The sequence below is a fragment of the Populus alba genome, chromosome 11 (assembly GCF_005239225.2).
Source record: "Populus alba chromosome 11, ASM523922v2, whole genome shotgun sequence".
In the NCBI taxonomy this organism is placed as follows: domain Eukaryota; kingdom Viridiplantae; phylum Streptophyta; class Magnoliopsida; order Malpighiales; family Salicaceae; genus Populus; species Populus alba.
Genome location: NC_133294.1, coordinates 18251131 through 18275743, shown reverse-complemented (window position 1 = coordinate 18275743; position 24613 = coordinate 18251131). Strand labels below are relative to the sequence as shown.

Genomic DNA, 24613 nt, shown 5'->3' with positions numbered 1-24613 from the left:
CTTCCTTCACTTCTCTTCTCTTTAAATGTGCCTAACAAACTAACCAACTGAAAATTCCTCCTGGGTTGCAAGTGTAACAACAAACAGAAAATTTCCACTTCAAAATCAACAAAATTCCCAAATGAAAACCCTAATTTTTATAAACCCAATTAATTGCGCAGCTCCACAATCCCCTCCTTCAATTTTCCTCTTTCATTTTCAATCACTTTCTCGAGAAAATAAAAAATCCCTCCTTCGCATTTCCCATACAAAAAACCCTCTGTTTACTCACAAACCCCGACATTTCTCTCCAATCCAAGCATCTGCTTCGGACACTTATAATGGCTGGCACGACTTGGGACTCATTGGTGGTGACTCCGTCAACTCGGGTGAGTCAGCCCAGTTGAGGAATTTTCTAGTTTCTATAGGAATCGATGATAAAAAACATGTCTTTATGTTTATATTGGGTATTTTTTGTGCCCTTGCAATTTCTAGGGTCAGGGTTTCTTCAATTATAGTGTTTCCAGCTTCTGTTTTGGTTTTTGCTGTTGGGTTTTCCTTTGGGTTTGTACGTGGGGGGAGTTTTAATGAGTTTAATGTGAATGCAATTAAGAGAAAAGCTAAAGAGGAGTTTTTTAGGGTTTATAGTGATAGGTTAAGGAGTTTAGTGGGTTTTTTTGATGGTTTTGATGTTAAAGCTAGTGACTTGAAGAATGATATACAGAGAGCTATTGATTCTAAAGAAATTAAACTGGGTGATTTGGAGAATTATGTTGATGTGATTCAATCGATAAAGGCTTCGGCTTTGAATGCGAGAAATATTGTCCAGGCAAATATCGTTAATTCAGGAAATGTTAATGGTGTGTTAGTTGAGAATCAGAAATCATCTTCAAGTATGAAAGGTAAGGAGATTGGTGAAGTTGGGTTTGAGTTTTTACAATTTGTTGGGGGTTTGTTTGGAGAGAAAGCGGTTAGTTCAAAGAGTAACAAAGTGAAGGAGAAAGAGAAAGAGAAAGAGATTGCTAAGCAGGGGACTGCGAAGGGTGTGGAAAATGATCGAGCTCAAGGAAATAACTCGACGCCAGTTGTTGAAGAAGAGGTTCTTAATGCTGTTGATAATGAGAAAGCGAATAGGGATTTCCTTTTTTCTCAAGGTTCAATGAATAAGTCTGCTTTGAATTTGGATAGTCAAAGGACTAGAATTTCGGAAAATGGAAAGGTGAATTTGGGGGATGTAGGTGGGGATAGAAAAAGACTTGTTAATAATGAAGAGTATCGTTACCAAAATAACAGGTTGCAGTTCACAGGTAATGATGGTGTTTATTGGAAGATGGATCAGAATAATGAAACTGAAACATGGAAATCCCAGGATAATCTATTTGATTCTGTGGATTTTGGTGTCAGTTTAGAACAAATGGAAACAGAAACTAACTTCGTGCAAAAGCAGATGTACAGGAAATCCTCCAGAGCTTACAGATCCTCGCACACCTGGAAGATGAGTGAAGATGAGAGTTACAGGTCTCAACTCGAAGAAGGGTGGGTGGATGATGATTTGCATTTAGGTGATCACCAGTCAGTACCTGATAGTGAAGTTGTTTCGTCTTCTTCTTCTTCTTCAGTGGTTTCAGATGACGTGGTGTTTGATAGGCACCTTACAGAAGCTAACAACCTTCTGAAACAAGCCAAGGAGTTTCTAAGGGGAAGGAGTGATGAAGAGCATGTAGAAATTATTTTGCACAAGTCTGCGAAGTTACTTTCCAAAGCCATAGCCATGAAGCCCATGAGTCTTTTGGCTGTCGGCCAATTGGGCAATACATATCTTCTTCATGGAGAACTAAAATTAAAGATTAGTCGCGAGCTGCGAACTCTCCTCTCAAGAAGGGATCCGTTTTATGCAAATGATCATGGTGGAATACTCAAAGGTCTAGACGAACAGGTAATGAAGAAAGATAAAATAGCATCTGTACTTGTAAATGTGTGTGAAGAGTGTGAAGAACTCCTAGTTGAAGCGGGCAGAAAATATAGGCTGGCATTATCGATTGATGGGAATGATGTGAGAGCCTTGTACAATTGGGGCCTTGCCCTCTCCTTTCGTGCTCAGTTGATTGCAGATATTGGACCAGTAAGTGTTCACTGGCACCTTGAAATTGTTATAATTTTATTGTTGATTCTGTATGTACTGCTAAGGCTGCTTGGTTTGGCCCTTCTTGTACAAGTGTCCATGTAATTAGCTCAGTTAGGATTTGGACTACAGGAATAACCTTTCAGGTTGCAGCTTACTTTTAACAATTCAACATCCAGTGCTGAATCTTCAATCTTTTTTGGATTTCAGGAAGCTGCTTATGATGCTGAGAAAGTGTTCTTGGCTGCAATTGACAAATTTGATGCCATGATGTCCAAAGGCAATGTCTACGCACCAGATGGTGAGTAACTTTTTTTCTTTAATAAAAGTCAATCGAGTTATAAACTTGTACTGGAAGGATCTGTTTGACAAAAGATGATATCCATTTAAGACAATCCCAAAGGGAGAATCATGTCTTACCTGGAGTTCCAAGGAGCATGGCACTGTATGAGTTGCAAAGATAAGATTATCATCAGATTGCCAGGATGAAGTGCTTTTATTTGTGCAACAATAAATTGAATCCATTCAGAAACAACAAAAAGGAAAAAAAAAGTGGCGTGTCAAGAAAGTGTAAAATTATACTGAACTTTAACATTGGTGGATTGCAGCCTTGTATAGATGGGGTGTGGTATTGCAGCAGAGATCCCGTTTACGGCCAACTAATAGCAGAGAGAAAGTGAAGTTGCTGCAGCAAGCAAGGAGGCTCTATGAAGATGCTCTTCATATGGACTCTAGCAATCTTCAAGTAAGAGAAGCCTTATTATCATGTACGTCTGAGCTCAATCGTAGGCTATTATAATCACTTTGAAGCAAGAGTTGATTGTTTCAATGCTTTCCATTTGTATCCCATCCTCATTCTTTCCAGTTTCAGCTCACCAGCTAGGTTGTATTCTATGTATAGAAAACAATACCCAGATAAGAAAATAAAAGGGTGAAAAGGTCTTGCTTTTTTTTTGTTTTTTTTGGCTGAGTCATTCTTCATCATGCTCAAGTAACTGATAATATCTCCTCCTTTTCTTCTCTATAACCATGCCATTTGTTTTCCGGGCATCTTCAACAGGGACATTTGTTAAAATTGTTATTTTAATATATTTCTAAACTAAAATAATTTTAAAATATAATCTCTATCACACCCCTAAAAAGTAATTTAATTCATTGCCATTATATATTTTCTTCTTCTTCATCTTCAAATTACAATTGTAAAATTGTAAAGCGTTGAATTAATTCAGTCCATCATAAGAAGGTCTCATTGTCATAACCAATCCCAGTTCTGTGATGTCCATTTTCATAGTTGCTTAAAATATAACGTTTTCAAAATTATAAATATTAAATTGAAAGAAAAGAAACCATTGAGCAGAATGTTGGCATAAAATCAAAGTTTTGGCTCTTCTTGTTTTACGTGACTGATTCTGAATGCTCACGCCATTGACTTCAAACGTTCCCGCAACACTTTAATCATTCCTGCGAAGGTGACAACACCAAGCAAAGTGCCATCCTCTTCAAGAACCCATGTGCAGCTTACACGATGTGAAAGAGCCTGAATCATCACTGCCACCAACGAGCTCCATGGATAGCACACGACTGTCTGGGCGGTACCCCTCACTCCTGCTGAATTCCCAGATACCCCCCCACTCCTTCCCATTCCAAACTCTTCATCTGATGAAGATGAAAACGATGACATTGATGAAATTCCTGATTCCTCTTCTATCAAGTCCAATGCAGGTCCTAGATTCCTCTCTTCCAGTCTTTCCTTCACCAACCTTAACAGGTCCTCTGGTGGGTCACGGCAGTCTATGTAAGCCATCAACTCCCCAGCAGAGAGTGTTGCGATTGCAGCTGCCACTGTCTCGTCACAAAAGTTCAATGTGAATGGTGAGATTTCGCCAATCAACTTACCATCTGTATCGAGAATGGCTACAGATGTTTGTTTAACGAGGGACTGGGAGATCAAGGGCAATGCAGAGGAGGCAGGGTCATCATAATGGACAGTAAAGAAGGATTCAGAGTCAATGAGGCCGAGGGACTCGATGGTGTGGTTTGGAGTTGGAGAGAAGAGGCCAATGGAGTTGAGGAGGTAACGGATTATGTCTTCCTGAGCCAGCCAGCAGTACTCACGGTTGTTGTGGAGGGTGGAGTTGGCTGCGGATTTGTACATCAGCTTCTTTCTTGTGAATGGGTTGCGAAGAGGTATCACAAGGTTCAGTGCCCCTCCAAGGATGGCATCTATGGCCTCCAACAGGCTGAGAAAGAGCAAGAGAAAATCATTAGATGCGCAAAAAGACACGATTAAGACAGAGACAGATTAAACAGATCAGAAAATCTCAAAGAAAAACAGATACAACTGCTGTAATAGTAATGAGAGGGTGGTAAATTCATTGTCAAATCCATTAAATAATTACATTCTTTATGGCAACGCGTCTTTCTTATGTAGAGTTCACCCTACAGAAAGAGATGTTGAGCGACAACGCTCTCCGGCAGCCACACATCAAACACTCCAAAATTTGTTCCTTTTATGTAATTTTTCCGTGTGATCAATTAAATTCCTGTACTTAGTTTTCGCATATTAAATTCATCCAGATTTTAAGTATTTATGCATCACATGAAAAATCTATAAACATAGAAGTTTCACATAAATAAAAAATTAATACCGACAAATTCTTGACACGGACAAGTTATGTGGGGACATTTCAAGTCAGCTTGAGATTTTTTTGAAGAAAAAAAATCCAACCAATACGTAACCTAACAATGAACAGGTAAAACAATATAGGTGGTGTGATGATAACAATTAAAAATATACAAGATAAAAATAAAGATTAAAAATATTCAATTCCGGGACAACCACATTAAAAAAAAACTCCAAATTCCCTAAAAAATCAGCAATTGAAAATCCAAATCTCAGAAAGAAATAAAAAAATCAAGAAATGAATGAACATGCCTGGCATGCGGTTCCAGGTGCCTAACAAGTCCAGGAATCTTAGAATTTAAAAGCACAGAGACCGGTTCTTGAAGGGCTTTTCCCGGATTCTTCAAATTCTCTTCTACAGACAAGAAGCAAATCACATCCACCAAGCAAACCTTGCTAACGCATTTACATTCTTCAAAGTCAACCTGGATCGATATTGGAGAGTTGCAATGGTGAAGGTGATCACAGCTCCAAACGCTTAAAAACAAATCACCAGATCTTTTGAGAGCAGACAACGCGTCACCGACGGTTGCAGAAGCTGACAGAGAGCTCAACGCAGGTTTTCCAAGACACAGGTCAGATACCTCATTTGATAAGATACTGACTGCCATGCACAGAAAGAATTTAACAGAGAGAGAGAGAGAGAGAGAGAGAGAGATATGGAGAGACAAGACGGCCTGATGGTGTTGTTTGGAGAGAGAAGAGGAAGCTATGTGAAGGGTGAGGTGGTTTTGGATTATTTATAAGCAAAGTGTTTTTTACTTTTGGTGAGATAGGTATAGAATTTTTTTAAAATGTATTTTTTATTTAAAAATATATTAAAATATATTTTTAGAATTTTTTAATATTAATACATTAAAAAATATTAATTTAATATTTTCTTCCAGTTTAATGAATCTAAATACAGTTTTAACTGCAACGTCAATCAATCGTTTCTTCATATTTAAACCAAACTAACATGAAAGAGTAAGTTTGTCTTTTTATATAGTTATTGTTTTGGATTTTATATAAATATTTTTTTTATGGTTAATGAATCTAATATAAATATTGTTAAATCTGATATAAAATCTAATATAAAATACCTACATTAGTATTACACATGCAATATATATATATATATATATATATATATATATATATATATTTCTTTGAATAGTTACAATTTTGGGTTGTGTATGAATATAAAAATATTTACTCTATAGGTTATAAATAAAATATAAATATTATAAAATCCGACTTGGTATTTAATTTAAGTTATATAAGGGACTATTTGGACTCCCTTCAAATTACAGTTACAGGTAACATAATACAATATATTTGTGAATTAAGATTTAATTTTTATTAGTTGGCGATGGAAATTTTTATTTTTCCTAATTTGTAGTTATTTTTCTTTTTAAATACAAACCAAAATCGTGGTTTAGATTTCAAAAATATAAACCGTTGATTTTGTCAACCCAAACCCCATACCTAAACAGAAGATTTAGCATGAAGTTGATGTTTTCTAATATGGAATCCGATATCTAACCCCATTGTGGTCCCACAATTAATGAACATTCAAATACATAAAAAAGAAGATCCAGGTAGATATGCTGATTCTTTCACGCGTGCTTTGAGATAGAGTCGAATGGTGATTATTTTTTAAAATAATATTTATTTAAAAATATATTAAAATAATATTTATTTTTAATATTAACATGTGAAAATAATTCAAAAATATAAAAAATAATTTTAAATTGAAAAAAAAACTCAAATTTTCAGGAATCAGTATTTAAAATGCAATTCTAAAAGTTATCTCAACATCCTACAAAATTCTTTTAGTAAAATAAGTTTTTTTTTTTTTACCCAAATATTTCAAATCCTTTTAAAGGATAAGATTAGTCCCATTCATGATTAGTGAATGTCATTTTTAATAAATGTGTTTTCTATGAATCGAACTTGTATTCTTATCTTTATAGGAATATAATAGCGCCTTAGCCGTTAGACTAACACCTTATTAATAACAAAATAAGTTTTGAGTCCTTGGAAATTTCTCTTTTATATTTGTTTTTTTCATCTGTTTAAATTTGGCAAAAAAAACTAGATGTATTTTGAAAATATTGTGGTTTGGTATCATTTTTAGAATTCTATAATAAAAAAAAGTAGTTTGAAAGCAAAATAAGCCCTAGAAAGATGTTTTTGTCGAAATCATATCATAAAAGTCAATGTATTTAAAAATATATTAAAATAATATTTTTTTTATTTTTTAAAAATTATTTTTTAAATTATTATCTTATCACAAACCAAAGGCTACGGGTCTCTCACATAATGAAGGTGTACGGAGCCAAGTTTCAGGGTGGAATAATTGCTGGAAAGCTTACATCAAGCCAGCTTGCTGCAGAAAGATAGTTAAATCTCTACCAAGGAAATCCCCGGACCCTTTCTTCTGGGAGATATTTCCATACAAGAACAAGATGTGATTCACAGCAACCATGATCGATGATCATGTTCTCTCTCTCTTTAACGTTAATAACAGAGAGATAGAAGACCTTAATTATACAGAGAGAGAGAGAGAGCCATGGTTTCTTCCCTCCACCGAGCTCTTGAATAATATTCTTTCAATTTCTAACTCATCAGAGTAATAGATCAAAGGCGTGCATGCCTGTTCTCGTCTTCTCGTCTCTTTTCTGTTCTTGACTAATGGCATATCTTTTCGAATATGTTGTTTAATTTGGTTAATTTTAGCGTGAAGGAGATGGCTTGAGCTTCCATGGCCGCACAATGCTTGTGGCAGCAGCTCAGCCAAGTTTCGCTGCACTTGGAGTCGTCGTTGTCGTGCATGTTTGGGATTGAGGTTGAACCGGCTTTTCAGAAAATTTCAATTTTTTTTTATTTTGTTAAAATTAAATGTGATTTGTATTTTTTGAATCGTTTTAATGTGCTGATATCAAAAATAATTTTTAAAAAATAAAAAAACATTATTGGAATACTTTTTGGAAGAAAAGCTATTTGAAAAGTAACTGCTACCACACTTCCAAACACCCATCGACAATACTCTATGATTCCACTATTTGTTACAGAACATGTTTGAAAAGGACGAGGAAGAAGAATAGGATTGCGATTTTTATTGCTGAAAATATGAAGCAAAATTAAGAGCTTTAAATTTGTTAACAAAATCATCTCGATATCAAGTGATTTGAGATGGTTTTTTTAATATATTCAAATCTTACTAGTTTATTTTTAATTCTAGATAATTTTATTACCCCGCAAGAGTAAACTCATACTAGTTTTTTTTATTAAAAATTTAATTTAAAGAAATGTATTAAAAAATTAATATAAGAATTTAAATTTTTGAATTGAATATTCATTTGATAAACCGCCTTCTGGCTTCAAGCCAAGGCTCCATTGTTTCTCGCACCGCACAAATCAACATGGCCCGAGCGAGGGCGGTCATTGACATTGTGATAGATTATGGAAAGATATCACGTGAGATGTTTATTATATGATTTTTATCTCTAGAGAAATTTATACTTTTTTCACTGTTTATTTTTGTATTTTAAAAATTTTTTAATTTTTTTTTACTTTAATTTAATATTTTAAAATTATTTTAATGTATTAATATTAAAAATATTTTTTTAAAAAGTATATTATTTTAAATATATTTATAAATAAAAAATATTTTAAAAAATATCCTAGCAACGAAATGAATACCTTCACAACTTACAAAGGGAAACCGCTAGGCCGGCTTCTCTGACCATTTATACTTTCTACCATTTTGAACGCGTGTCTAGTAGCCTGTCTCGTAGCTCATCAAAGCTGTAGAAAAATGCAGGCTCGATGCATATAATTCATTTACGTGTCCGGTTCTCTTGTAAGAATGATTCTTGATTATTAAAATATTTTTTTATATAGATATATTAAAATTACTAAAATAAATATTTAAAAAAACATTAAACATGTTAAACCGTCAAAATAAACACGCGACATTGATAAGACTTTTAATTTTTACGAGGATATTGTTAAATTGCTTGGTACAATTTTGACCATGGAAGACCCAAAACAAGACTAGATGAGAGAACTAGTTGGCCTGTTTGGTAATGGATGTGGCCATAGTTTTTCAAAAAAATGAATTTTTTTTAAAATTAATTGTTTGGTATCTAATCACTTTTACATTTTCTCACAGCCAATATTGAGAACTGTTATTTTATTATATTTTATTTTTGTTACCTTGTTGAAAATTGGTAATTATAAAATATGAAAAATGGAAGGAAGAAGGCTTCTATATGGTTTTTTTTATCTCTGTAGAGATATACAATTATTTGTCACAATTATAGTGACTTCAACTATAAATATTATCTTTGTATATTATAAGATAAGATAAGAATTTCTCACAATTTAAAACTGATAATTATGAGCTCTTCTTATTTTTTAAAAAAGTATTAATTTGATATTTTAATGTAAAATATTTTTTAATTTAAGAATATATTAATTTTTTTTTAAATTTTTAATATCAACATTTCAAAATCATTAAAAAAACTAAAAAACAAATCAATCATCAAACACAATTAAAAAAGCAATACTAAACCGGCAAAATGGAAAAATCTAGGGATCATTGAAAGAAAAAGCCCTGTACATAACTTGGTCCGGCACACACAAATTAATCCAGTGCTGTCTCGGCAATGACGTTTAGTCGCTGGGTCCACCACGTGTTCTGACGTGGCAGATAAAAATGTTGCAGGCAAGTCATGGTATAAAAAGAATTATATTTATGCGCGTGCAGGCAAAAGATAAGTAGACTTGGAGGTGCACCAAGTGCCCGTGCAACTGACAGTGAAACGACACGTCTGTCTACCATGCCTCTGCCATTTTTAGACCACGTAGTAAGTGTTTGGCTTTACAGGAAAAGACGGTCCACGTGATGGCATGCCTCGATTAAATTTTCATGTCAAGATAAGTAGAACACATGCTAGGTTGGTTCCACGATTTACAGAGTAAATTCATGACTAAATCTAGGTAAACTAGCATGATACCTATAACTTTGACGATATGGTTAAACTGTTCAAAATCTATTTAGGTCAAAATTTAAGATATATTTTTTGAAAAAATTAAAACAATATTGCATTAAACAATAAAAAATAATAGATTCTAATTCAACAATAAACTTCCGAATTAACTCTTAATAATGATGACACTTTTTAAGATTGATGTGAAAGAGTTTGAGAACTATATTTGACTTCCACTTCCTCGCAGGTCGAATAAAAAAAAAAAATTAAGCGGATAAAAATGTATTTTTTTTTTATAAAGCAACAACAAGTAATAAAAACAAAAATAAAAAAAAAATATAACATTATTAACCTATTAAATATATCACCCGAGTCATTTGACTAAAATAAATAAATTTAGTAAAATATTAAAACTTAATTTTTAACGAACTAAATATTAAAAAAATAAAATATAAAATATATACAAACTTAAAAAAATAAAAATTATAAAAAAAATAAAAAATTAAATTTGCTTAGATCGTAAAAAAATTACTACTGGGCGACACTCAAGCGTAGAATGCGTGATCAAATTCCTCACGAGATGCATTAAAATCCGTTGAAGCCTCTCTAGCATCTTTATTTACGAGTTATGACATGGTGGGCCCATGGCATGTATAAATCTTAGAAGGTGTTTGAGAGTGTGGTAGCGGTTACTTTTCAAATATTTTTCGTGTCAAAAAACATGTCAATAATGTTTTTTTTTATTTTTTAAAAAAATTATTTTTAATATCAACACATCAAAACGATCCAAAAAGGTACAAACCGCACTTAATTTTAACAAAAAATTTTTAAAAAAATTTGCAAAAAACAGGTTGCACCGCAGTGCCACACGACACAAAAGATATAATTAAATGTAAGCTTTGTTGTAAGCTTCTACATAGTTCAACAATGCTACAAGCGTGCGTGTGTGCTTCTAGAACTCACATGATATTTTAGACCATATTTGTTTCTTGAAGAGTAATTTTTAAAAAAGTATTTTTCAAATTTTTTTGTGTTTGTTTATCATTAAAAAAGTTAGTTAACAAAAAAAATTTTTTTATCAACAAAAAACACTTTCTAGTCAACGAAAAATACTTTTCGGTCAACAGAAAACACTTTTCCAGTCAATTTCAATAAAAAAAAAATTTGGCTTGCTTTCAGGAAAGTGTTTTTCTTTTAGCTATGTTTGTTTTCCAGAAAGTGGTTTCCAGGAAATCACTTTCCAAACTTTCTTGTGTTTGTTTGTCATTAGAAAAGTTGGTCAATGGAAAATACTTTCCAGTAAAGGAAAAAATTTGGCTTGGTTTTTAGGAAAGTGTTTTCCTGAAAAATTTGGGGGGAAAACACTTTCCAGAAGTTGTGAAAAATTTAGAAATGTTCATTATTTGCTAATTATATCAAATTTGATCCTCAAACTTTTGATTGCTATATATATTTTATTTTGAATATTTAATTTTCAATTTCATTTCTTAAAATTTTATTTTTATATTAACTTTGGTTCTTATTTTTATAATTTCTATTTGCTTTTTTCTTATCATTTTTTTATTGAAATTTTTTATCTATCAAAATTTGGTCCTCATTCTTTTGATTGTTACTTATTTTATTTGAAATAATTTATGAAATGTTGATTATTATTATTTTAATTTCTTCATCTTTCATTTTTTTTTTAATTTTTTAGATTTGATCTCTATTATTTTGATTATTATTTATTTTATTTGAGATAATTTATGAAATTATATATTTTTTAATTTCATTCTCATTCAAATTTTTAATTTGTAAGATTTGTTCTTTATTATTTTAATAAACTTGAAAAAATAAAATATTAATAAGTTATTTTCCAGCTCATTTTCAATAACATAACCAAAATACTAGAAAGTGTTTTCCAACTTATTTTCTATTACACTACCAAATATCGAAAAATATTTTCTTGGAATTCACTTTTCAAAAAAAAACTACTTTCCAGTAAACAAACGATGCCTTAAGAAAATATATCACAATAAGTTTATAGATTATCTAATTCTTACATTATGGTTTGTTCCATCTATTTTCCTGAAGGAAGAATTACACCTGGCAGTCTATAGAATTATACTTAATTATCGAGTTTTAAAAATTTATACCTTGTAATCTAAATTTTATTGTATGTGTAAAATCAGATTTCTCAAACATGGGAAGGGAGTATGGTCATAGAACGAGTCTCGAACCCGAACCGGTCAAAAACTGGTTTATTAATTTCTAGCCTCGTATTGATTCGGCAGCTCGATTGGAATATATAAAAGGAGGAGTTCGTCCCATATTTCCTGGTGTGCTGCTTCCTGCCACTATCTTTTGAGTTGGTTTACATTTTATATCTGATGATACAAAAAATTCAATAAAAATTACTTGATTATTTACAGGTTTGTTATTATTTTTACATTTAATGAGTAAAGAGCCATTGAACCTCAAAAATAAAAATAAAAACCATTTTTTAATTTCGTAACTTTTTTTTAAAAAAAAAAGAGTTGTTGCTCCCGTTTCATAAATATTACAAAAATGTCATTATTTAAAAAGAAACCCCATATTTCAACCACAATCCAAACAAATTAAAACAGGAAAAAAAAAACCCTGCATTTTAACCTTTGGTGCTCGAGAGGTGTTTGATTTCCTGTTTTTGCATCTAATTTTAACCTCAATTCATTGAATTTTCAGTTTTGTCTTGTTATCTTCACGAGTATATCAATAATTTCATGAGGATTTATTCTATAAATCTTTTGATTACCAACTTTATTAGGATTTGGAACGTTTCTCACCCTAGTTTTGTGTATCATACAAGAGAAAATATACAAATTTTTCCCAAAATAATTTTACACTTTTATTCCTTGCAGGTGTTCCTGGAGTACTCCGATACTCTGGCTATGCATGGGCAAGAGATGAACTAAGAGCGTGTTTGGCAGTGTGGTAGCGGTTGCTTTTCAAATAGCTTTTCGTGTCGAAATACATGCCAATGATGTTTTTTCATTTTTTAAAAATTATTTTTGACATTAGTACATCAAAACGATTCAAAAGGTACAAACTGAACTCAATTTTAGCAAAAAAAAAAAAATTGAATTTGAGCAAAATACCATTTGAAACGCAATGCCAAACGGTGTCTAAATGGGATGAAATTCAGAGGAAATTAATACTGGACTGCATCTTGTCAAAACAAACATTAAGAGAATAAAATAAGAAAACTCTGCCTGTAGAAACCGGCAAAAATTATAGAAAAAGCAAAACATCTGATCATTAGAGATGAAAACAGCTATGGTGAAGAAGGTATCATTATGCATATCCTAAAAAAAAAAAACAATATTTGGAGCACCAATGGACACTGAAGAGGCCATAATACAAGTAGGTGCCATTTCTCACACCGCAGTTCCTGTGGAAGCAACAGGAAAAGTCAAGGGGTTGTTGAGAAGACAACATTGGTGGCTCGCGTTATAGTGCGATTCAGGCATCGCTGATTTTTATTAATAAAAAAAATTAAATTATATGGGAGTTCAATGTAACTTCAATAATTTCTTGAATAATTTGGAGAGTCTAAATGCAATCCAGACTACCATAAAAAATATAGATGGACTAAAAAAAATAAAAAAAACATTATTTTTTAAAAATATTGAGGCGACAACATATTAAAATGATTCAGGTAAATCCAAGTTAATTTGTTAAATCTACGATCCAGATTATAATAAACCAATATAAAGTAAAACAAAACAAATTAAGATGTCTAATTTTCAATCAACTCAATGTTAAATGATGAAATTAAAAAAAGAATAAAAAAGAACCGGAGTTAACTTGTTAAACTCATGACCTGAGTTATGAAACTATAATAACATCATAAAAAGTAAATTAAAAAAAATATATTATAAATATTAATTCTTAATCAACCTAATATTTAAATATGAAATTGAAAAAAATTCAATTAAAAAGGACAAAAAAATAACTTGAGTCAACATCAATTAATTTGTCAAATCCATGATCTTTGTCATTAGACTGAGATAACTTTATAGAAAGTAAAAAAAAAAACCAAATCAACTTGGATTAACGCACAAAACCCATGACCTAGGTCATGACACTATAATAACTTAATAGAAAACAAACTGAAACAAATTAGAAAGTTCACTTACTAATAAATTAATTATTGAATGATGAAATTAAAAAAAAATTTCAATATAAAAAAATATAATAAAATAACCCGAGTTAACTCAGGTTAATACGATAAAGAGCAATAAAAATAATATAATAATGTCAAAGATGTTCATGCTTGTGAGGATTTTGTAGATTACGGTGATAGTTTTTAGTAATAATGATAATAATATTAAAAAAAGATGATAATAATGAAGAAGAATAAAAATAATAATTTCAACAAAGATAATAATGGTAATGGTATTATAAATTATAATAATAATAATTGTTGTGATAATGATAAAAATGATGATATGATAATGTTGATAATTAATATATTACATAAAAAATTCAAAATAATAACATAAATTTAAATTTTAGTGTTTACAAAATCTGTTATAATTATTGAAGTTGTTCACAGTAAAAAATAAATGCACACAACAGCGTGACTAAACACATTTTTTCTTAAGAAAAGAGAAACAATAAACCAAACACCACCTTAGCTCTATGATAGCTCTATGATTCTTTTATTATACATTGTCTTATATTTTTTTAAGAAACTAGCAGTTATTATTCTTAAAAAAAAAATACAAGAATTTACCCAAAACCCAGAACCTACACTGCTTGTAATAAATAAGCAAGAATCGAGGACTGGATGATGATAATAATAATAATAATGTACTGGTGAAACAAGGCAAGCCATTTGAGCCCTTTACATAAGAAAACCAAGCTTAAGCCTTGAACATGGGCTTCTATCTTAATTGTAATCTGGGCTTATCACGCAATTGCAGGCAAGAAGGGCTTTTGTTTTTTAATCCATCTCACTTCTTCTCTATTTAAGCCAGGATTCAAATCAAAATCACAATTAGGGTTCTTGATTTCTCAAAATTTAAGCTACAATGTCTTCTAACGAAGCAGGATTCGATGAAAATGGTGATGATCACACTGATCGCGTCTCCCGTTACAGGGTACCACCATTTCTTCTTCTTCTTTGTTTCTTCTCTACAAATTTTAAAACTCTTAACTGTACTAGAAGTACACCCCCTTTTCATTTTCCGTAGATAATTTATGTCCTTTTTCTTATGTTAGACGCACAGTTCTCGTGAATCTGAACATGATAGGTCAAGGACTCGCGGCAGGGAAAAAGATCATGACCGCTATCATAGAGGCTCTAAGGATGGAAGTGTGAGGGATGATAGAAGAAGAGAAAAAATTGGTGATTTTGACCGTCATGAAAGGAGTAGCCGCGATCGAAATTATCATAGGTTAGAATTTTCGCAATTTTTTTTTCTGCTATATGAAGTTCATTGTCGTGTTATTTTATCATTGTTCGGATATATTTAATTGAATTTTGAGCTCATTAGATACGAGATTATTGCTAGTCATCTATTTTAGGATGATTGTTGGCGTGGGAATGATATTTTGATTATGAATATAATTGCTCTTTTCATAGGCACCGTGATTATGATGGTGATAGAGACAGAAGGAATGGAAATAGATCAAGTTCTCAATCGCAGGGTAGATTTCGGAATCGATCTAGGTCGCGTTCTCCTTCAAAAAGGTATGTGATTTCTGTAATGTTAATGTGCAACATACATACATACATACATGCATATTTTTTGAGATTGATCCTTGTAATGAAATGTATTGTGTAGATTGCCGGCTTGTTTACTGGTTAGCTGGTCCTTTTAATTAATTTAAACAGCTCTTGGAAAGTGGGGGCTACCGAACCCTGCTATAGGTTTGCTGGTGTTCAGTACAATCAAAGTTTCTCATAGCACTGACTGTTAGAAAAATACAACTGCAATTTCTGTTGCTGTTGTGGTTAAAATTGCACCTAGCTCACTTACACATAGTAAAACTGCAACTTTTTACTATGATTTACCATTCTAATCTGCTTTTTCTATCATATGAATTTCCAGGTGTGCCATTTCTGGCTATCTTAATGATGCAGAACAGCCTTGGGGGGCTGTTCTGAATCTGACTCTTAGAGGTTGTTTAGGGTTGTAATGTTTTGGATTAATGCTAGAATGTGAGGAAGGATGCATATAGATTCTCGGAGTCACACCTAGAGGATGGAAAAACTTAAGCTTCACACCTAAGCTCTTAGGAGTCACACTCAAGGGGAGATTGAGTCGCAATCAAAAGAAAATTGCTATAATTTAATTCATCAACTGTCACTAAAATATTGAAACACGACGAACCATTATATAGAGATGCTTGTACTCCTAGTCCAACAAAGACTTATTTTCTATATAAGAAATCTATGTAGAATAGGAAAAACCTAATAAAGCTAATTACTTTAGAACTAATAGAATACTAAATAGAAAATAACCTAGACCTGGAAAACTTTTAGATTTTCCATCAAATCTGAAAATTACAGAAATATCCTTATCTACCTCAAGACATTAATATTGCTTCTTTTGTTGTGAGCATCACTTAATCTTTTTCATTTTATTGCTGTTTCATTTCTTTTCTCCCCTGTTCTTCTGATTAATTACCTATTTTGATTATCTTATTCTTGTATGGAACATTAATCTAAATTTTTTGAAACGTCAAAGCTCAAATAATAATTCTTAAAGATGATATTGTTTCATAATGATGTTCTTAAGGTTAATTTTGTTGACAGCAAGCGGAAAAGTGGTTTTGACATGGCTCCATCTATGGTGGGCATGCTTCCTGGTACTGCAGTGACAGGTCCGCATCTAGTTTCTGCCTCATGTATACATAGGTTCTTCCATTCAAGTAAAGTGGGTTCTTAAAGTATTATATTTTCAGTCTGCTATTGCCCGCCACATTCTAGTCAATTTTTAATTTTATTTTGAAAGACCCTTAATTTCATTTCCTTTTAGTTTTTATCTATTGTTTACTACCAAAACTAAGAAGCATCATTGTGTTGTTTGGTTGTTGTCTGTTGTTTGTTTGTGTTTATGTTTATCACTTGGGTAAGAAGGCAATGTTGGGCTACATGTCCCACTCTGTTACCCATCGGAGTGACCACTGTAGATTAATGGTCAACGGAGAACAATGCATCAGTTAGCTGGATCTTGTTCGTCCTCAACTGACAAGAGTGCCATTTGGTAGACTTACAAATATTTCCCTGGCATCTCCAGAGATGGAATTCATTTCTTTATTATTTGAATCGTGTAATTTAGGTATGAGATAGGCTTCTTTATCTAGCTTTATGACGAAGTTGATAACTCTGAACTTCCATACATCTGATGTCATTAAATTTATTAGCAGGTTTTTTTTTATCTATATATAGCAGAATTTCTTCATCCTTTTGGCTCCCTGACTTATTCCTCTATAATTACTTGTTCATTTTAGTTAATGATGCTGGGCAACTGCCAAGTGTTCCTCAAACAATGCCAGGAATGATACAGAACACTTTACAATTTGGAGCAACACAGGTGCACTTCACAACTTTCATTGTTTTTGTATTGATGTATATGTCGTGCACTTTTGTGCATATGATTTTCTCCTATTATGTGTTACAGTTTGGAGTTCTTCCATTAATGCCTGCCCATGCCATGACCCAGCAGGTGGATATGCAATGTTGCTTATTAAGTAGCTGTAAATAGCATCTATCTATGGAATCTCTGTCACGTATTCTCTATGTTTCTATCTTATAGGCTACAAGGCATGCACGTCGTGTATATGTTGGTGGTCTCCCCCCCTTGGCTAATGAACAGGTTCAATCTCAGTTTTTGGTTTGCTGTTTGTGCGATTAAATACATTTATAAAATGTTTACATTCAACATTTAGAACTTGTACTTTGAGCAATGCAAAATGCTTTTATAAATACATGATTGTGTTTGTTCTCACATTGTCTTTTTGTCACCATCTTTTTTTCCTATGTGAAATTGCCAGCATCTTCTTAAACTGCAACTTTTTTTTTTTAATTATCTCTTATAATTTTCATGGTTATTATGTTGTGAGTGCATTCTACGAGTTATCCCTCTTGTTATTTGATTTTAAAAAACTAGCAAGGACCGATGCCTTGGGAATTTTAAGTACCCGTTTGGCATTGCGGTCAAACCTGCTTTTTGAAAAATTTCATTTTTTTTTTTGCTAAAATTAAGTGCGGTTTGTACTTTTTGGATCGTTTTGATGTGCTGATATCAAAAATGATTTTTAAAAAATGAAAAAACATTATTGGTATGCTTTTCGGCACGAAAAGCTATTTGAAAAGCAACCGCTACCACACTCCCAAACACCCTCTAAGACAAATGCTGTAAAAGGATTTTGTAGCATTCAAAAGGCTAATTGTTTTCCAAGCAGTATTATTTTGCTACAAGTTTAGTTCAATAAGTGGATCTTTGAAGACATCTTGTTTTAAAAGCTCCATGTCCAATGATTTCTTTGAGAAATATTTGTAGATGCAGCTACATGTCAGGGTCTAACATTCTTGCTGTTATGTATTGAGGGGATATAATATTGTATTTTCTTAAGGTTGTCTGTTCATGATGTTCTATGACTGGTTGCAGTCAAGAGATTGGATTTATCATTTTGAATCTTTTGAATATTTCTTTTCTTGTTTCTTACCAGTATTTAGGGTGATTTCCTTGCAATATTGGAGCATTAAATGGTTTCTTATGTTTTGAAACAGACAATCGCAACATTCTTCAGCCATGTTATGACTTCAATTGGAGGAAATGCTGCTGGTCCAGGTAGTTGAGCTTGTCAGTGTCTTTACTAGAGTTCCTCTGGATGTATTTCTAAAATTTTCATTTAATCGCGGTGCACAATCCGATGTTTTCACTCGCAGGTGATGCTGTGGTGAATGTATACATAAATCATGAGAAGAAGTTCGCGTTTGTGGAGATGAGAACTGTAGAAGAAGCAAGCAATGCAATGACATTAGATGGAATTATTTTTGAGGCAAATGATTCTAAAATCTTTTCCTTTATTCTTGTCACATAGTGTTAGTAAAGGAGCAATATGTGATATTCTGCATTATTATATAATTCTTTCCTCAATCTACAGGTGTATTAATTTAATATTAAATGGAAAATGGTAGTTTGATGGATAAGACTCATTTAGCATATGGATTTGATACTGAAGATGATACACATTAGTTTTCTTAAACCAATGCTTGCCAAATTTTTCCTGTTGACTATCGTTAACTTCTTTTATGTGTGAGACTTTGTGCTTCAGCTAGAAGAAGTATTAGCAGGAGATGGTTAAGTAGGTTGTAGCTTATTATCTTATTCATCAAGAAAATGTGCTTTTAGATGTGTAAAAGCTCTTGTGTATCCTGTGACAACGGTTAACTATTCATGAATTGACCTGGTATGCTATCTGGCAAGAGTGAACTATTGCAAATATTTGATTAGGATAATGATATATTTTGGTGGTCTTTTAATCCACATGCTGCAGGGCTTGAATTAAAGATGTTGTGGGTAAGAGCTGGTTAAAAAGTTTCTATATGCTTTAATATTTATTGCCTTCATTTTCATGGATGTGAATCTCATAAATTCATTTCTATTTGTCCGTACTACTTTGCTTGATCTTTGATCTCATAAAGTTCATGCATCTTTGATCTTTCCAGGGGGTTGCTGTGAGAGTTCGGAGGCCTACAGACTATAATCCATCATTGGCTGCAACACTAGGTCCTAGTCAACCAAGTCCTCTCCTTAACTTAGCCGCTGTTGGTCTCGTACCAGGGTAAGCAAGTGCCTCATTATTGTTAATCTGAAGATTGGCTCAGCATCTATTTGCATTAATATGGCATTAATGATTATGTAATTTCAGCAGGAGCTTGTCTTGCTGATTGTGTTCTTGTTTTTGTTTAGTATAATACGCCATTATCCATTTGCATTGAGAAGGATCTTCCTGTACTTTTGGTCTCCTTATTTATGATCTGATTTTCAGTACAATTAGCGGAGCAGAAGGGCCTGATCGTGTCTTTGTGGGTGGATTGCCATATTACTTTACCGAGTCACAGATAAGAGAGCTGCTAGAGTCTTTCGGGTATGAAGTTTAACCACGTTTGTCTTTCATTTTCAATTTTCTTGCTGCAATGGTCTTCTTTGTGTTTTTAGCTCCTCATATATGCCTATTTGTTTCTGCGTTTCAAAAGCACTTTTGAAAAAAATTATTTTTTTTTAGTTTTTTTTATTTACTTCAGATTAATATGTTTTTAGTGTTTTCAAATCATTTTGATGTGCTGATGTCAAAAATGATTTTTAAAAAATAAAAAAAAAATCATTGGCATGCATTTGGGTACGAAAAGTTATTTGAAAAGTAACCGCAACCACACTCCCAAACAAGTTAGTCGGTATGCTAAATAGATGTTTTAACTGTTGCAATGGTTGCCTTTGATCTATGCAGACCTCTCCGTGGTTTTGACCTTGTGAAGGACAGAGACACTGGGAACTCTAAAGGATATGGTTTCTGTGTCTATCAGGTGAGTGAATTCAAGCATTACATTCATTTGGTATCTGTCTCAACAGCTAAATCACATTATGTTTTGATCTAAATAGTATCTTGATTGCTGAAATTCAATATAGCTTCTCTCATCTTAGGTTGGATTTATAATTGGTTGTTAAAACCTTTGTTGTCTAGCTTGTTTTAGATTATATATATAAAAACTAGGGTATAATGTTGGGGTGTCATTTTTTTTTCCTAACTGGTGAAATAATGTGCAAGCTCTTCAGGATCCTGCAGTGACTGATATTGCATGTGCTGCTCTAAATGGCTTGAAAATGGGAGATAAAACTTTAACTGTCCGTCGTGGTACTGAAAGGTTAGTTTTTTTAGTCAAATGAGCCAAGAGTTGCCTGAAATTTACACTATCATTCCTCATGCATGCATCAAAATTTATGCTCCTTTTTTATGTTACCTTTCTACATGCTTGTACTGCTATGGTTTTATAGGGCAGGCTTGTCAGTTTGTGCAGATTTTCTTTTTACAAAACTTGGTAGTCCCTGATTTTTTTCCAAAGTTGGCACTGGTGGAAATTATGCCTGTCTATGACAGGAGTGTCATTTAAAACCAATCTGCTCTCTCAAGCTTACTGGAAGCGTAGTCTTATTGCGTTGCTGATTTCCTTGTACTTCAGCAATAATGATAAATTTTAGACTTGGGATTTTTAGATTCCAAAATGACAAGTGACATTTGAGATTCACTAATGTTGAAACTGTGCAACGGGAACAGAAATTGTGCATTTGCATGCTAGTGTGTGTGTTTGTACAAGTGCGAATATTAAAATTTGTGCTTTTACAGGGAGAACAAGAGGTCTTTTATGTTTTCCTTCCTCTTCATCAATCTTCTAATGAATCAGTATGGATTGCTGATTGGAGGATGTCCCCATGAATAATTTTGATTGGTGTTAAGTGGGTCATGTGAAACATAAAACTTTTGAGGAATTATTCAGATAAATTTGATTGGTTTCAAAGGGGGGTGGAAATATTTTTTCTCAATCAAATAGCAATTGTATTCTTATTTGGCCTTTATATTTTTGCTTTTGTTGACTGTGATTTTGTTTTAACCTTTCTAGGTTTATTAATCCCCATATACACTAGAAGCCAAATAAGATATTGGAGATAAAAAGAAGCTCAAGGAATATCTAGACATGACTGGAACATGAGAGATGCACAAAATAGCAGTCCATGACTTCTCTTGAGACCTCAAAGAAAAAAACTAACCCTCTCCGAGGTGTCATGGCTCTTTTGTGCAATTTGTTTAATCTCACTACCATCACACACCTAACTGATAGGGTTGTTTGGACTGTGGAGGGGACATTGCCAACTTTGGCGATGCAGCTGGTTGTCTCTGTATCACATCTGTTGTCAAAGGCTGTGAGCAAAGGGTGGACAGTTTGCCTCTCTAACTCTTGAAGTTTGATGGGTATAAGTGAATCTCATGTATCACTCAATGATTGAGACCAAAGATGTACATGTGTGTCTTGGGAGAGGGGGGCGGGGGGAGACCTGAAAATAATTATCCCATGGACTTCCTTATTTAAGTTGAAGATGTTTTTTCATTTTGAGAATCCACACGTTAAGGTCAGTTAAGTTAAAATGGACTCATTTTGACTTGTGGATGTAAATTGAAGGCAATATATTAATGCATTTCTGTCAATGAAATTCATTTTTCCATCCCTCCTTGTTTCACACGTATCATAGGTGATGTGAAAACAAGCCACTATAAAGAAAGGAATGAAGAATGTGTTGTATTCATTAAAATTGAGAAGAAATAGTAATGCATGAAGGGACTTGAAAAATTGGTTTCAGAGAAACATAAATTTCTTGTACCGCACCTATCTGCTGTTTGTTCCATAGACCCTTAGCTATGAGAAAATGTGCATGTGTGGTTTCAGATTATACTCGTGCATTAATTTTTTAGTTCATTATTTCTGTACACTTAGTGGATGCATGTTGCCTGAAACAGTGGTGGGCAGTCCAGGTCAGAACAGGAAAATATGTTAGCTCAAGCTCAGCAACATATAGCTATCCAGGTAAAAGAATATGTTTCTTCTGTTTTATTTACTCTTAAAACTATGATCGAGGCTCTCATATGGTTTTGGGTTGCAGAAAATGGCCCTTCAAGCTGGTGTTATGAATCTTCCTGGAGTAGGGATACCATTGGCGGAATCTTCACACTCTCCATCTAAAATTTTATGCTTAACTGAGGTGCCATATATCTTTTTTCTAGTTTGTGATTTTATTTTCTTCTTTACTAGTATTACTCTTACTCTACCACTACCATAACCCTCTATTTAAAGAATGGGGGAGAAGAAGAGGAAATAAACAGATCTCCAGAATGCTCAGAAGGGAAGCTTGTTTCTTTAGCACTTTGATGTTTCCCAGTTCCTTCATCCCCAGATAATGCATGCCATGATATTTCAGATGTTTGTCCCCATGTATACTATATTTGCATATCGCACCAGCGAACTTAGATCATCCATCCTTCAAACGCACACCTTGTTTAACCATCAGTTTTTTCATCCTTGGTTTAATGGATGTATGCTGACTGAATGATTGATAAATCTAATTCTCTTTTATCATCTTTCTGATAAAGGCAATTGCAATGGAGGTACTAGCAGACGATGAAGAGTATGAAGAAATATTAGAAGATATGCGGGAAGAATGTTGTAAATTTGGTATGCACATAATGATGAAAATTTACTTTTGTAGATTAGGACAGACTATATGTTGCCTTGCAGAAAAAAAAAGATCTTGCCATGGAAATTGCTATTATGCTTGTTTCTAACAAGGTTGTGTTTGGTTTTTGGGTTAAAGGGGGTTGAGTCTTCGCTCGTTAAAATTAACTTCTTTTAACCGTGTTTGGGAAACTTTAGGGGCAGGGGAAAAACTTTAAGGGGTTAATACTTAATTCCTCTATTTAATGTTTTTTATTCAAATCATCATTCATTCTTGTCTTTTTCTTACACCTAATATTGGGTCGCATGGATAATCATTATTTATTTTTTAAAATTGTATTTGATTTAATTTATTATTTTAAAAATCTATTGCACCCTACCATTATGCTTAATTTATTACACAAAAACAACGCTTCACCCTTCAACTACTTTTTTACACCCTTGACAGCTCTCATTCATTAACACTTAACATCCAATTATTTACCCTGAACCACACACAACTTACGTATGTAGTTCTTTTGTTTGTGCAGTTTATTACTGCATATTGCAAATAATAATAAGTGCTTGGCTGTGATTAGGAACCTTGATCAATGTTGTTATTCCTCGCCCAAGTCAGACTGAAGAGCAAATATCTGGTGCTGGAAAGGTATATGGTTTTCTTGTGCTGCATATTCTAAAAATTTTCAAGTTTACTGCCCAGTTTGAAAGGAAGAGGAAGTGTTCTAATGAAGTTAGTTGCACCAGAGAATATGAGATGTTTTATAGCACCCTGTACTCGTGTTTCTTGCAGGTGTTCTTGGAGTATTCCGATACCAGTAGCTGTGCAAATGCAAGAAATGCACTAAATGGGAGGAAATTTGGAGGAAATACTGTCAACGCGACTTATTATCCAGAAGACAAGTATCACAATGGGGATTACGGTTTTTAGTAAACCTAGGAACACCATTTCCATTCTTAAGTTTTATATATGGCAATTTATATTATCAAATCATTTAGTGCCATCTGTTAGCAGCTACTTCATGCGGAGAGGTCTCAGATATGTAGATATGATTTTATGTGTCAACTGACAGCAAACAAAAAGCATAATCTGATAGTTAAGGTGGCTTGTTCCCCGTTCATTATCTCCGCCCCTTTCGCTCCATTTTTTGAGCAACTTGTGGACTAACATTACTGCAAGGCCACCTGCATTCTTTTTCCAGGTGAACCGGCTTTTATGCCAATTTTGGTGGTGGACCGCACAAAGAATGCACCGACAGTGGAGTGTACAGGGTTGATCGAGTACCAGGAACTTCTGTTTGTTGATGAAACGCAATATTGTTCGACCTTGCGATTTAAGGTGTGCTTGTTTACATTAAAAAAAAATACATTTTTTTTTTGTTTTAAATTAATTTTTTGGTATTTTTGTATCATTTTTAAAAATAAAAAAAAATAGTATTTTAATATATTTTCAATAAAAATATACCTATAATGCTAAAGACTATTCTGGACTCTAAACAATGGTGTTTTGCATCTCTAAAAGGTTTTTTGGAAAACAAATATTAAAAATAATTCAATTGCAAATATTTTTAGTCAATTTTTAAAGTTTAAGT

General features: G+C 32.9%; 3 protein-coding genes across 5 annotated transcripts; 2 read left to right on the top strand and 1 right to left on the bottom strand.

Annotated features, from left to right (window-relative positions):
* The first annotated feature begins 47 nt into the window (after window positions 1-47).
* LOC118031324 (uncharacterized) lies at window positions 48-3061 on the top strand. The gene is made up of 3 exons (XM_035035693.2): window positions 48-2101; window positions 2312-2402; window positions 2710-3061. Exons 1-3 carry the CDS (start codon window positions 122-124, stop codon window positions 2898-2900), a joined length of 2262 nt encoding a protein of 753 aa, XP_034891584.1. The 5' UTR covers window positions 48-121; the 3' UTR covers window positions 2901-3061.
* A 273-nt stretch (window positions 3062-3334) lies between these two features.
* On the bottom strand, window positions 3335-5500 carry LOC118031325 (CBS domain-containing protein CBSX5). The gene is made up of 2 exons (XM_035035694.2): window positions 5037-5500; window positions 3335-4341 (listed from the first exon to the last, which is right to left on the bottom strand). Exons 1-2 carry the CDS (start codon window positions 5393-5395, stop codon window positions 3519-3521), a joined length of 1182 nt encoding a protein of 393 aa, XP_034891585.1. The 5' UTR covers window positions 5396-5500; the 3' UTR covers window positions 3335-3518.
* A 9177-nt stretch (window positions 5501-14677) lies between these two features.
* LOC118031323 (splicing factor U2af large subunit A) lies at window positions 14678-24398 on the top strand. 3 transcript variants are annotated; one of them, XR_004684512.2, is made up of 19 exons: window positions 14683-14886; window positions 15008-15183; window positions 15372-15479; window positions 16548-16615; window positions 17246-17328; window positions 17416-17460; window positions 17551-17610; window positions 18528-18588; window positions 18687-18799; window positions 19470-19585; window positions 19793-19891; window positions 20252-20327; window positions 20578-20666; window positions 22313-22379; window positions 22456-22554; window positions 22943-23024; window positions 23603-23670; window positions 23815-24123; window positions 24224-24398. XR_004684512.2 is itself a non-coding variant. In XM_035035691.2 (18 exons), the coding sequence occupies exons 1-18, from the start codon at window positions 14818-14820 to the stop codon at window positions 23950-23952; spliced, it is 1617 nt and encodes a 538-aa protein (XP_034891582.1). In that variant the 5' UTR covers window positions 14683-14817; the 3' UTR covers window positions 23953-24145. The 3 variants fall into 3 exon arrangements, 2 of the variants coding, with proteins under 2 accessions (XP_034891583.1, XP_034891582.1); XM_035035691.2 differs by lacking the exon at window positions 24224-24398 and having other exon boundaries at window positions 23815-24145; XM_035035692.2 differs by lacking the exons at window positions 17416-17460; window positions 24224-24398 and having other exon boundaries at window positions 14678-14886; window positions 23815-24145.
* Window positions 24399-24613: the final 215 nt, after the last annotated feature.